Source organism: Callionymus lyra, chromosome 12, assembly GCF_982586985.1.
Source record: "Callionymus lyra chromosome 12, fCalLyr1.hap1.1, whole genome shotgun sequence".
In the NCBI taxonomy this organism is placed as follows: Eukaryota; Metazoa; Chordata; class Actinopteri; order Syngnathiformes; family Callionymidae; genus Callionymus; species Callionymus lyra.
This window is the reverse complement of record NC_141829.1, coordinates 10,160,139-10,175,372: the sequence shown is the minus strand read 5'-3', so window position 1 is coordinate 10,175,372 and position 15,234 is coordinate 10,160,139. Positions and strand designations below refer to the sequence as shown.

The 15,234-nt window shown below is 38.8% G+C and overlaps 1 protein-coding gene across 5 annotated transcripts in view; it reads left to right on the top strand.

Annotated features, from left to right (window-relative positions):
* Nucleotides 1-15,234, top strand: part of tns1b (tensin 1b) — a 162,125-nt gene that overhangs the window by 34,389 nt on the left and 112,502 nt on the right. For all 5 annotated transcript variants that reach the window (XM_087803965.1, XM_087803963.1, XM_087803962.1 and 2 more), the window contains exon 2: nt 14,852-14,966. In XM_087803965.1, coding sequence (XP_087660091.1) covers nt 14,852-14,966 — 115 coding nt within the window. The remainder of the gene's footprint in view (nt 1-14,851; nt 14,967-15,234) is intronic.

Here is a 15,234-nt window from a genome sequence, read left to right as displayed (position 1 = left end):
GAGCGACACAACAATGCCACCCATGATGACCCCCTCAACCTTACCTAAGCCCAAATTCTATAGTTGTGATGGTATCAATGGATCTAATCCTAGTATGTAAAATACAATGTGGACCCCAGGGGTTGCGGGACTTCAGATTATTTTGCAGTCTTCGACCCTAATGTCAACTAGTTTTCTCCAACTGGTCACATGAGCAATATTTGTCATTCTAGTCTATAATATCAATGTTTAGGGAATTACAAATAACACAAAAAGCACTTGGTTTTTTTTGTGGTAAACTAGGGTTGAAGTTTACCGAAGATTTGCTATCTGGACAGCAGGAGGCCGTCAATACTAAGTAAACTTATTATCGATTGGCTGGAACCCGCTTTCTATACTCTTGTATATTTTTATTTAAACCCTTAACATGTCTTGAGATTGAATTGAATTGACATTCACCTTTAACTCAGAACAGTGAGCTGGGTTCATGAAACAGTGTCCTCATGTACACATGGTCACTAGTAGGCACTTTTAAAAGAAAATGGTATGATTTCTAAACTGGGAAAATGATGACTCGGTATTATGAAACCTCATCCTCTGTTTCATGAAACCTCATCCATCTGTTGTCTTGCAATGCAGGTGATTTTGGAATGAAACAGTAGATAGTGAACCTTAAAAACTGTTGCTATAGTCCAGAAGAGAAGACACAAACGTTTTCATGTCTTTACAAGAAGGATCTGTCTCGTCTGCAGTTGATACAGAACTCTGCAGCGAGAATTCTGAGCTGCTCTAGTAGAAGAACTCACATTTCTCCCATCCTTAAAACTCTTCACTGGCTTCCAGTTTCTTTCAGGATCAACTTTAAAATTCTGGTTCTTACTGTTCTTACTTCCATCAATGATCTGATCCAGCCTTACACCCCAGCTTGGGCTCTGAGGTCTGTGGATCAGAATCTACTGATGGTTTGATGGATCTACTGACTCCTTCAAGAAACACCTGAAGACACTTTTATTCGTTCAGGCTTTTCCTTGATTTTCCGAGACTCCTGTGTTGTTCTCTTGATCTTTTAAGCATATATTTTATTGAGTATTTTTTGTATGTTTAAGCGCTTTGTGACCCTGATCTGGAAAAGCGCTCTACAAATATAATTGACTTACCTACTTACTTACATCTTCAATTATTTAATTGACTAACAAATCTACAAGGTTTTAATTCTGAACTTTAACTCACTTCATTATGAAATCCATCCATCATTTGTATCCGGTTTTCGAAAATGTATTCTACTACCTGATGCTCAAGACCGAAGGAATACCGTGGCAAGTCAAGCCGGACACGATGTAATGGGGAATAATGAGCACCGCTGGTTAAGATCACATTCCTACAACATTTTTCTGTCCATCCTGCTGGGCTCATATTTGCTGCTAACATATTCAAGCAGGTGACTTCTTTAAAGGAATTGACTGCTGGACTTCCGACACACGTTGGAGGTGAAATGTCACCGTAGAAAAAAGTGTAGCGTCGCGACTGACTTGGCTCGGTCCAAAATCTGGTAATCATTTAGAAGTGAATGGTTAAACGTCGTCGTGGCGCTGGAATGCCACAACACAACAACCACCACTTTGTGAAGCAAATTTGATGAGTAAAGTCATCACATGTGATTTTTACAGTTGGTGAATCACACGCTTGTTTATGACAGAAGAGACAAAAGTGAAGATGGCGCAGCATTTTTTCCCATTTGCATCATGTTTCCTTCTTGATATCAACCAGTGGTTATTATTCTCTTGTGTTCAGGTGCCATGGACTTTACACATAGTCTTTTGGAAAATTTGAACTTTTGTCTCACTAGCTCACTCTGTTTGTCACTCAGATTAGGACCAGGAATTCCTGTATAATAGAGTGTTTGGGACTCAAATTTCAGGGTGAAAGGTGGGATTTAAGTAGTTAAAAATGCATGTCAGACATGTATGGTGAATTTGGACTTGTTCATTATTTTAGCAGGTTACTAACTGTTTTACGGCTCTACAGGAAATTACCATATACAGTATCATAACATATATAATCTTTTTTTGTAGATACATGAATCCCTGCATAATATTATTTGAAATTAAGGTTTTTTACTTAGATTTTATTATTATTTTAAATGCTTTTTACTGGCATGCCTCACTCAAAATATCTGATTTGGCTAAAAATAAAGATGATGAACTGCTCCAGATAATAACTTTTGTAAATATTGTACATTTTTGTATTTTTGTATATACTGTATAAAGTTTTTCAAAAATGGAATTCTATTTATATTGTATACTTATTTAAGTATTCTATTCATTTTTTTGTGTGTGCTCTTGTTTAGTGTATTTTCTATTTAAACAAAGATTAAATGGGTATTCAAAAACATATAAACCGAAAACTGAAGAATACAGATTTTGTTTTTTAACATATTATTTTGTATCTTGTGAGTGACTTCAAAATAATAATATATTTGCTCATTGAGAAGACAAGTGGAACTTAAACATCTCTATTCTCTGTATTAAGTTGATATAATTCCTTTGTCGCTATGTACCATATTGTGTTAAGGATTTATACATTTTATTAAACACAAGAGGATGCAGCGGCTCCTGTTTTCCCGCCAAAAGTCTGCATTTCCACTTAATACTCAGGAAGCCAACGTGAAGTCAGGATGACTCTTGTTCTCTCCGTGAAGAAAGGAAGGGATTTTTGCCCTCTTCACTTCTGGATGACTGGGTAATTTCCTCCCTGAGATCCACCTCGCCGAGATGAAATGTGGAGAGCGGTTGTTTGGGGTGGGGTGGGGGGCCCGACTGGAATGCCTGGGGTGCATTTTCCCCTCAAATGAATAGCAGGTGACTGTTGGCTAGTGGGAACCAGAGGGCTGAAGAAAAGGGAGGAAGGAAAAGGTTGAATATATAAACTGCGCTTCAGTCCTCGCTGCTGAATTGTGGCACTTGTTCTGCCCCCGGACAATGAGTGACTTAGGGACTGTTCCTCCTTCACCCGCGGAGCATCATTCAGCATCAGTTGGCTTAATTGGAAGCAGAAGTGTGTTTGTTGGAGTCTCTTGGAACGACTTCCTGTCGGGTAATGGGTTTTATCCAAACATTAAGAGTGCCATCTTTGGCTGTTTTCATGATGCTCCGACATGACCACGTGTACCAATGTTTACCTTTAGTTGAAATCGGATTCGTAAGTCAACACACAAACACACACACACAAACACACTGTTAAATGACTACATAAACACAAAAAACATCCGCAAAAGTGCAGTGTAAACTCAGATGCAAACTTACTAAATATGTTGAAACATGTTTACACGCACAGTTCTACCTTAAAAAGATACATTCAACTATATACATTGAAAGATGCCCACAAATCAGTTCAATGTAAGCAGAAACATTTAGCGATGTCAATTTCACCATTCTGAATCGATTTTCAACAGCATATATATATATATATCTCAACAAAGTGCATCTGAAATTAAGATTTTTTTCAATTCATATAGTCAAAGCTAAACATCAGGATAAAATATATATAATAGTAATAGTAAATATTGAATATATCTGAGAGAGTCATCTAGGGCTACACTTAAACATTGTGATATGTGTGTATAAAAATAAATGTAATTCTCAATTAACATGCAGATATTCAGAGTTTGTTGTGGGAATTAAACTTCTGGTTGCTAGATGGCGACGTCCTCCGCAGCTAAAGAATCCGGGTGATGACTGAGGATGAGAGGATACAGACTACTCCAGCAGCTTTTAAAGCTGATATTCAGACGTATTTTGGTTTCAAAAACAAATTAAAGCAGTTACGCCTTTATGCAACACCAGAGTAAAATACTCAACAATACTACAAATCTATACTTGTTACTACAGTATCACAACATATATGGATTTTTTCCATGTATCGTGATACACATTGTATTTCCAGGTTCTTGCCAAAACAAATCCCTATTAAATACATATCCTGGAAAAGTGTGTGTGATATACTGTATTTACCTGCACACATACAAGGTCACATGTTGTACACAAGAAACCCCACGTTTGGTTACACATGCATGTTCACACGGATGGAGCCAGATGGACATGTGTAGCATCCACCGCAGTGCGTCGGATAAATCACCGTCCCTGCAGATGGTCGCACATCTGAGGGGCGAGGACCTGCTAACACAACCTTTTACCAGCCCCGACAGGGGGGGTCCGACTGTCACCCCTCCCCGCCTGAGACACAATAGCGTCTGAGTGGCTATCGGTGTGGACGGGGGTCTGATGTCAAAGTGAGTTCACCAATAATACAAAGCCATATTATCGTGTCATTATATCCATAATAATCCTAAAATAGTCTGGAGTTATAAAGAGGAAAGTTAATTTCGTCCACCTGTTGCTGGATCACCAGTGATGGCTGAAAACTTAAGCTCCTCCCCCCCTTAAGAATTTCAGAGCGGGGTTGTAAACATGATGTCAGGTGTCACTACATCTGATATTCTCAAAAAGAAACAAGATGAAAAGTAGTGTCTAGAAAAATAAATGTTATCTATGAATTTCGACCTGATCCTAGCAGCTTTTTAATTTAATCTAAACAAGATGGGACATGAGTATTTGCTCTTTATTGTCCACAAAGAATCAAAAAGTTTGACTTGAAATGATGGAGATGAGCACAAATAAACCATGTCAAGTTGTTTTTATTTTAAACAGAAGAAATGCACGTTTATTAGGAGCAAGAATGTAGTAACTGTGACATTAATCTCAAAGGCTGTTTTGCATTCTTTGCTGTAATTGTAGCTTTGGTGTTTTCATGCAAACATAGGAGTGAAAACAGATTCCCCTCGGCTGAAGAATGATGTAACCAACACACAAATTACCAGACTGCCGGTGTTTTGGGAGTTTTGACTGTGTGTGTGTGTGTGTGTGTGTGTGTGTGTGTGTGTCTGTGTATCTACTCTCCTATGAGTCATGAATTTGGAGCAGCTGAGGGAAAAGTTCAGGTTCTGCTGTCGAGGAGAAAAACACTTTCTCCGTTACCTTATTCAGCTGGAATGTCACAACTCTCGGTCTGAACGGATTTGTCTGCACACCCGACCTCTGAACTCATCTTAAAGACTTTCATGCCGAACAAGAAACGCAATATTTTGTTAAGACAGAAATACTTTACGCCAGAGGTGTCAAACTCAAATGGCTGCGAGGGCCAGAATAATATCTTGTCAAGACTGAGAAACTTAAATGTTAATTTTGTAGGAGAAAGTTTAAAATAGTTTTGATTCTTCATCAGAAGAAGTTTTATATTTTAGTTATAGTTATTATTAGTTATAAATGTTGTGTGGTTTTATGTCTTTCGTCCAACAAACACCCTCTATGACAAAAGGCGTCCTTTCAAATAGCAGACTTAATATTTCATAAATAATCTGTGTAGTTTATTTTGAAGAACCTAATGACTCTTTTTTTGTCTTTCAATTAATAATTCTAAACAAAGCAAAATGTTAAATCCAGCTATCAAACTATCAAGACAATTGGTGTGTATTTGATGTTTGATTCATTTTTCAAATTCTCTTATATTTTGTTGACATTTCTTCTAGTGAGTATCTTTCGTACTTCTTCCAAGTAACTAATGTAATTGTTGCCGCTTATTGATTTGGAAAACAAATGAAGCGAAAATTTAATGGGAATAAGAGCAAGTGATACAATTTTCATGGTTTCCTGTATATATACTGTATATGCCTTTGAAGTACTTCAACCATTTCTTCTTAACCAACTGTGTATTGTGCAAAATAGAATCTGAATATATTGCGTTATTTAAAGTAATTGAAGACCTTTTTCTGGTTCAATATAGAAGATAGAAACTAGAACTTGAACTAGAAACTAGAAACGAGCTGCCTGTGGTAGGTTGCAGTTTCTTGAGAGGTAGTAAGATATATTTAGAAGCAGAACACTTTAGATATCCAAGAAAATGTTAATATTATTCATTTAAATCGTCACCGCCGACATTTCAAATGAATGCTTTGTCCATTCATCACTTTCTACCCACACATAGTTCTGACAGTTCTTCCAGCTTATGAATGCATTAACCCTTATCTTAACTCCTCTGAATACTTCTAACACTAGATCTGGGGGTGAATATTTCAACATAGCTGAGGAATGAAAGGATCTGGTGAAGTAAAAGGATCAAAACCAATCAAGAAAGCTTTTGTGCCCAGATTGAAGATCTAGATAGCGGTTGTATTCACTGATTTATTTGTGTGTGCTCAGATTAAAGGCATATTTCTACAGCTGGTTCTTTTTTTTATGGTAGACTTCGGATCGAGACATGAATCCAGGACAGCAATAAAGAACTGAGACAGTTGCATTTCATGAACATCCTTGTGATGATTGTCATTTTTGTTGTCATAAAAACAAAATACACAAATGCATACTGTGGCCAGCTTTAGATATTGTTTTTTTATGTCAATTGTTGTACGTTCAGGCTGAATTGAAGGCATCATGGCAGGTGTCAAATTTGGCGACAACTTACCCTTCTAGAAAACAACAAAAACTTGTTCAATGGACTTTTGCTGTGTTCCAAATCACATACTTCTCTTAGTGCACTGGCGGTTAGTATGCATCAGGATAGTGTGCATACTAACTAGTAACAAACTCTCGACAGATAGTATGTCTCAAATCAAACACTGCTGCTACGCACTAACAGGAAATGAGGCGACAGCTTCTTCTTCTACAACTATGTCACGATGATTTCAACCAGCTGTAGGAACACTATCGACACCTGCTGGCAGCACATTTGGTTTGGATCAAGAAATATGAGAAACGAAAAATCTGACAAGAAAAACGTACGTCGATATAAAGATGAAATATTATCCGAGGAGGTGTCGCTCTCAACGTTTTCTCTTGCCGCCTCCGTTTGAGTGGTAGTGATGTAACTTCTGTTTACAACGTCAACGTCACTAAGATGGCGGCTGTTTAAGTGACCATAGATCCATACTTATTTTTGTGGGTGTTTTAGTACACTAATTCGAGTAAGTAAGTAAGTAATATATATTTGTAGAGCGCTTTTCCAGACCAGGGTCACAAAGTGCTTAAACAATCAAAAACATAACTCAATAAAATATATATTTAAAAGATCCAGATAACACCGAGAATAACACAGGAGTTCCAGAAAATCAAGGGAAAGCCTGCAAGAATAAAAATTTCTTAAGATATTTCTTGTAGGACTCAGTAGATCATCAAACACAGAGAGAGAGGAAGGTCGTTCCAAAGCTTAGGAGCAACAGTCTGGAAGGATTTCTCTCCTCTGGTCCAGAAGCATGTTCAGGAACCATTAGTAGATTCTGATCCACAGACCTCAGAGCCCGAGCTGGGGTGTAAGGCTGGATCAGATCAGTGATGGAAGGAGGAGCCTGACCATGAATAAATCTGAAAGTAAGAACCAGAATTTTAAAGTTGATCCTGAAAGAAACTGGCAGCCAGTGAAGAGTTTTAAGGATCGGAGAAATGTGAGTTCTTCTACTAGAGCGGGTCAGAATTCTCGCTGCAGAGTTTAGTATTAACTGCAAGCGAGACAGATCCTTCTTGTTTAGACATGAAAACTAACTGTTGCAATCGTCCAAACAAGAAGACACAAACGCATGGATTACAAGCTCCAGATCATGTTGTGACAACATTTTCCTAATTATTTTATTACTTTATTATATTATTATTATTTTGGTGTGCATGGAGCACTACATTTCACATACTAAGAATTGAGACTTATGCACTAAAAATACTAAGTTTAAGTACGCAAGTATGCGATTTGAGACACATCTTTGGAGTCTTCCTTGGATGACTCCGGTTCGGTACTGGCTACTTCAGGCTGGTTTCATAGCTATGCTTCTCTGGCTGATACATTTGAGGTAAGAGTCAGCATCTGTGTGGAATGCCAAGTAAATGCCTCCCTTGAAGTTTCCCATGAGTCCCGGAGAAATTTAGAGTGACAGCTGAAAAATAATTGACAATTAGCCGAAAACCCAAATGTTGCTGCTTCCGATTTAGAACACGCGGTTTTGGTTTTTATTTCAAAATCTGTCCCAAAAACTTAAGACACAAGACTCGTTGGCCTTGAAATAACGTTCTTTTTGAACAAACCCGTTAGTGTGCGTTGGTACGTATGTGCGTTTTTTTTTGGAAAGTCTGTTAGCCATGTGTGCTAATGAGTGTGTGGCAGGAGATTATGCGCGGGTCTCTAAGGGGAACTCTGTTCCCAGGAGCGACCGGGCCTGAATCTGAGGGGGGTATGTGTGGACCCTGACCCCAGCTTTCAGGGTCCTGGTTGCCTGTCTCAAATCATTTCCTTTCCTTTATGGCATTACGAAAATGCGAAGCGAACTTGAACCAGCTTGTAAATATTGACGCCAGAACAGAAGAAATCTTTGATTGTGTGCGACCAAAAAAAGGCCTCCATCACCCACCCCTGTCCACCCGCGTGCCCACGAACGTCTCCCCGTATATCCCAGCCACCAGCCAAACAATAAACAAAACTCCAGAAGAAAAGCAAACGCTGCATTGCTAATGATCGGAAACAATTGGGCGGCTAACAAAAGGAAGCATCCTGCTATACTGGCTACTGCCATGTTTACATGGCGGGTTAAACGTCTGCTGGTGAGGGCAAGAGGTCATGGGTACTAGTCTACCGAGAGTTTGGTCTTTTGTTTGACTGAAGAAAAGAGCTTGTTGGGTATTTAAATGACACTCCAGCTTTTACGATTCAAGCTATTTTCTAGTCAATCAGCTTCTGTGATCGTTACGTTTTCTGATGGCGGGTTTAAATGCGGGTCGAGAAACAAAGGCGAGAACATGACGCGTACACAGTATTTGCAGCTTCATCCAGAATGCGTTCCTCTTAGGTTGGACAATTTTAGATTGAAAACTCATTTTTATCTTACCAACATTCTGAATTTTAACAATTTAGTGCAAACTAGGGGTGTCAACGTTGACATGTGTAAACTGTTACACATATATCAAGTCATAACCGTGTAGAAAAATAAACAACTGTGTACTTTTTTCTGTCCTCCTGTGCTTTATTTCACCAGTACTGTGGAGCGACGATGCTGTATGTTTGGTTCAGGTGGTGCTTGAGACAGTTGAGAGTGTTTTCCATAAAGTTTGAAATGTTTTTATATAAAATAAAAATTTGGTAAGGCTCCTAAGTAGTTATTTGCAAGGCGTATTACTACATTAATGGCACTTTCCAAATAACTGTTTCTTACTGTTATTTATTTAGTAACACTAGGGTGACTCGTGGAGTTATACTATGGTGACATGCAGCGTAATACTACAGTTTCTCTTGTTGTAATATTCTAGTGACTCACAGAGTAATACTAGGTTGACCAGGGGAGTAGTACTTTGGTGATTCTCGTAATAATACTACAGTGACTCTTGTTGTTATACTATGGTGACTTGCCGAGAAATTATATTGTGCCTTGTGTAGTAATACTAGGGTGACCCGGGAAGAAGTACTTTGGTTTTTCTTGCAGTAAATCTACAGTGACACTTGTTGTTATACTATTGTGACTCGTGGAGTAATTCTATCGTGCCTAGTGTAGTTATACTAGGGTGACCTGGGGAGTAGTACTTTGGGGATTCTCGTAATAATACTACAGTGACTCTTGTTGTTATACTATGGTGATTCGCGGAGTAATTCTATTGTGACTTGTGTAGTAATACTAGGTTGACCCGGGGAGTAGTACTTTGGTGATTCTCGTAATAATACTACAGTGACTCTTGTTGTTATACTATGGTGACTCGCGGAGTAATTCTATTGTGCCTTGTGTAGTAATACTAGGGTGACCCGGGGAGTAGTTCTTTGGTGCTTCTCGTAGTAATACTACAGTGACTCTTGTTGTTATACTATGGTGACTCGCGGAGTCATTTTATTGTGCCTTGTATAATAATACTAAGTTGACCCTGGGAGTAGTTCTTTGGTGATTCTCGCAATAATACTACAGTGACTCTTGTTGTTACACTATGGTGACTCAGAGAGTAATTCTATTGTGACTTGCCGAGTAATACTATAGTGACTTGAAGGGTAATACTGCGATGACTTGCGGAGTAGTACTACAGTGATTTGCAGTAGTAATGCAGAGTAATACTAAAAGCGCTGTGTCTGTTTGTTCGTGTTTAAAATTCCTCTCACATAGAAGTGTTTCCCTTGAATTAAGAAAATAAATCTGGATTCCTTCAAGAGAACATTTTGTAAATTGCAAACTGATATTCTTGCAGTCTAGTGATGAAGCCATAGTTGACATAAACCCAGATTCTGATCATAACTAGTATCTCCGGTTCAGAGACGGACGACTTAAAGGTGGTGTTGCATTTTTGCTTTAAAAAAAAAAACTTTTGCCAGGAAAGTTTGTGACAGAATTCCTGTGGGACTTTAAATCCCCTCGGTTGTGGGAGAGCAGGAATTGTGTGAATAAGACGTGCGATGGCAGTGAAAGACCGGGGACCCCCTTGTTTCACTCCCCCTAACACTCCCTCTAGGTCCATCCCACTGGATAAATCCTGGTGTTTGTGGATGAATGGACTTCTGAATTGAGACATTCTGCCCGTCTAGTATGGTTTGCGGGGGCTGAAGAAGAGGCCCGGAGTGGAAGTTAAAATTTTGGCTGGGATTGAAAAAGATTTACGTCGTTTTTGTTTGTCAATAATGCCTCACATGCCTGTTTTCTCTCACAAGTAAAGGCTGAAATGATCTTTCTTCTCTCTCTGATATTTGCTAATTAGTAGACTTAAAAAAACTTTTATATTATTGTCATTGGCTTGAAATTAACTGCTTAGATGTGTGAGTGATCTTCCAGTGGTGGTCATTCAAAACATTATCCTTCAAACAGAAATGTTCATATTGGAAAAGTGTTCCCTTGGAAAGCTGAATAAACAAACAAAAACAAAAAAAAAACAACGTATCTCTACAAATAGTTGACATCATACATTATAGGTACAAAGTGCAAAGTAAATAACGTAGTAAACAAAGACGGAGATCAAAGTGCAAACAACATGACTTATCAAAGAAAAGAAACAAAGAACAAAACAAAAACACCAGTATATAATGAAGTGAAAAAGGATCAAACTTAAGAGGTTGATTAAGAACTTTCGAAAATTGTCCATAGGCATGAGAGTGTGTGTGTGTGAATGGTTGTCTGTCTTTGTGTGCCCTGCGACAGACTGGCATCCTGTCCAGGGTGTCCCCTGCCTCTCGCCCTATGATACTGGGATAGTCTCCCGCGACCCCTTTAAGGGATAAAGCAGTAGAAAATGAATAAATGAAAGATCAAACTTAAGACCTTAACACTTCAGTTTGTATTTGTTATTGGAACTAGTATGTGTGCAAAGTTCATTTCTTACAGCAAGTTTAGGAAAGGGCCTCGTGCTCACTCAAAATTGAGTTTTTTTTCTGAACCGGTATAAAAAAAGCCTTCAATTTTATTAGAATTATTGTTCTTGCAAGAAGAGTAACAAAGGCTAGCACATCTTTAGTGGAAGAGGACAGTAGGGGGAAGTTGAAATCCCGAAATAAATTTGTTAATTGACCGAGTGACTCATTCCAGCGATCTGGAACATAGTATTGGAAATTTCGACCAAAGCTCGGGCAAAACCTGAACATATGAATAAGATTGGCAGACATCACCGACAGATCTTCTTAAACCACAAAAAAAAGAGATTCTCAAGCTAATTCAACCATAAAGTTAAACTCTTATTTCAGAAAAAAACAATATAAGAGAAGTGTCTAGTGTAGCAGTTTGTTGTATGACAAATATTATATGGAACAACTAATGGTTGTGAAATTGTTTACGTCTTTATTCATCCCGCTTTCAAGCGAGCGCTTTTCTCTTCGTCTTCACCGTAATTCCATTTAAATGACCGCCTGAAGTTTTGACGCTAATGACTGTTTTAGCTGCTTGGGTCTGAAGCTTTGACAGAAGCGATTGAAGCTTGTTGTTCTCACACCTGGACGCCGTCGGCCTGTGTTTTCACTGACAGCCGTAGTGTCGTGTGTTGACAGTCGACTCTCCCACAACCGTCTGGAGGCAAAACCCGCGGATTGTTTTTCGGTCACAACAAAGCAAATGAGCCGTTCCAATGTCGAGGGTATCGGTTTCCACAAAAGGCCGCCCGTCTCACTGACGGAACAGAGATGTGAAGTCAGACCTAAACACAAAACAACCCCCAATCAAGATTACCCCCCCACCCCCCCCTCAAAATAACCCGAATTCCAACTCACTAGGCGGTTCCTTTTCAAAGTTTGGCATGGGCGTATTGTGAGTAAAGTGCATGTTTAGATGCCAGGCAGAAGCCTGCGCCAACGCAGAGTGGCCTGCACAGCCTCGGCTATTATTTTAGCCTAACTAGATTAAGCTAATCATGTTATACGGTGATGAGGCAGAGACGGAAGGGTCAGCTGGGCCGGGGTTGCCATGTGGCAAATACAAACCAACCGTTAAATAGCTCAACTTCCCAGTATATGTGTTGATTTATTCCAATAAGGAGAAGAGCATTTTTGATGAGGTTCTTATTAAAAATTCTAACCCTTCAAGCTTGGGGCCAGTTGCCAATTTTGGGGCCCGTGAGGTGATATTTTGTTCAGCACTCAATTTGATTTCCAAGCTTTTATGCCGTTTAGGAATCATGATCGTCACGATTAGTTAAGATGGAACAGAATTCTACAAAAAATTCTACATAAAACAAGACAAAAAAATTCCCAAATTGCATATAAAACACAAAAATCAACTTAACATTGAATACCAAAAGAAACGCAAACATGCAGGAAAAAAAAAACTGAGGGACAATTTGAACCTACCTGTTGACCATTCTTGGCAAAAATTGACTTCCGCCAAAAAGCCAAAAGAATTTGAGACCACTACTTTACACGGTAAATAAATATACAGTATTTTTCCGACTTACTGACCTCAAAACAATTTTTAAAATCGATCAAAATCTTTGACTAAAAAGCAGTAGATGGTAATGTTAAGGAACTAAATGTTCCTTAAAATAACGCATTTAAATGAAAAATGGATATGTTCATTGATTTTGTGCCTTTTAATTCTATGGGTTAATAGTCCAAAATATATGGTATATAGTATTTTTTTATATATATATTTTGACTAGAAATAGAACTTTTGGAACCACAACTACTTCTACTATACAATTCAATCTTTACTATGAATTTCCAAAATTATTTAGATCCCGAAGAATCAATTTGAATCACTGGTCAATAGTAAGTTACTACTAGCTGAAATCCTGGAGTAGGGACGGACCAGTTACGTATGCTGTGATGTTCCTTTATTTAAAAGATTAAAAAACTGCTTTCCAGGCTCAGACTATTTAACCAGTTGTTATTTTACTCTCTGTGGGAAGCTCTCTTTTTTACGGTACTATGTGTAGAACCATGTTTCTGTTTCATCTCTATTCCATCCACTCACTGTCAGACAACTGTCCACCTTCTGGTTGTTGTATCTGATGTGGATCAGTTTCTTAAATGAACCCTTCGAAAGATCAGAGGGTTTTCGACTCACTTCCTAGATCCATGCAACACGATAAGCACTTTCATTAAAGTTCTAATCTTGATGTCGTTATCCGGGATGGACTCAATCTGAGCCAGGATTGACGGGTCATCAGTCTTTCCAATTCACCGAGCCATTCATTAATATGCCGACCACATGTGGGCTAACAATCCTGACCACCAGCAAACATCATGAGAAGCTGATGGTCTCACCTTCTGTCCTTCTCCGTAACTCTGGCCTGCAACAGATTCAAGCGTGTTCATGAAATTGTTTCTCTTGTGTATCCCTTAAAACCTTTTCTTTGTGATTGACAGATGATGCAATCCCTTCACTCGAGGGATTTAGCGACACCTTGAATGTCGAATATGAATTCTGACGTAGTCTTACGAGGATTAGCCCGATGTATCCGCCTTGTCTATCGTGGTAGGATTAGGAAGCAGCTGAACAAATATGAGCAGAAAATGATGTCACGCTCCACCGTTGTTGTGGTTATGTTGCGACACCGAATGAAAATGTTTCGAAGGAGCATGGACATGACTGTTGAACCACAAAAGCAGAAGCATTTTGACCGTTAGAAAAACATTTTAGGGTGTACAGTACTCTTGTTGCCTCTTCAAGACTCCCTCCTATTCAGTCCAAAGTCAAAGTTCACCCAAAATTCAAACGTCTTTCACTTTTTTTGTGACCCTGGTCTGGAAAAGCTCTCTACAAATATAAATGACTTACTTATTTACTTTCTACTCACTTCCAGGTCGAGGATTGGGATTATTTTCAGAGTAATCCGTGTCTTTTCGGAGTGATAATCAAAAATGCATGTCCATGCTAATGTAGCGAGCCGAGTTTACTCGAAACAGACGCACCAAAAAGATCAAACTACTTCCATTCTTTCTCATGTCTGGGCTTTCTTTACAAGAGGGACATTACAGTTGAGCAGTATGAAGGTATTTGGATGTTTTTTTTGGATGAAGACGAAGACAAGTTAGCGCCGTTTGCTACATTAGTACGAACATTTTTGTCTATAACTGTCTATAAAATTAACAGATTACGCTGAAAGATAATCCGAGCCCTTAGTCGACATGAGGGTGAGTGGAAAATGAGTTGAATTTTAGGTGAACTTTAAAAGGTCTTTTAAATTACAAGGCTGGAGTTCTAGGGCAGAGGTTAGGGTTAGCGCTTCTGGAGAAAAGATGGAGATCGATAAACAAAGTCTTCAGTCTTTTGCTTTTGGCTATAAAGAAACAACATCTTATATTTTATCAATTCAATATCTGTTTCAAATCTCTGAGCTTCTTGCTAAATGCATGTCATTCTAACTCTTTTTGTCTCTTTTTTTTCTTGCAGCCAGAGGAACTGGAGGCTCTTCACTCGCACACGTTCCGGGTAAAGACTTTTAAGAAGAGCAAATACTGCAGCGTCTGCAAGCAGAACATCACACAGGATGGACTCGTCTGCAGAGGTCAGTTCCAACTCGCGGGTCAGAACCTGTCCTGGTTTTTCTTCATGACAAGCGGACTTCTCGATGACAAATTGACCCCTTTGAAACCCTGATAGTTGGTTCATTACTCTAGTAAATAACCCTTTGGGTATGTTAAATATTGCAGTTTTATTTGTCGTATTCAATTAATATTAATAATACGTATTTTGCCGTCCTTTGATGTTGCTCCTTCTGGACTTAACGCTCTCATAATAACTTCACCAAAACTTGCTGAAACCTGCTGCCGCGG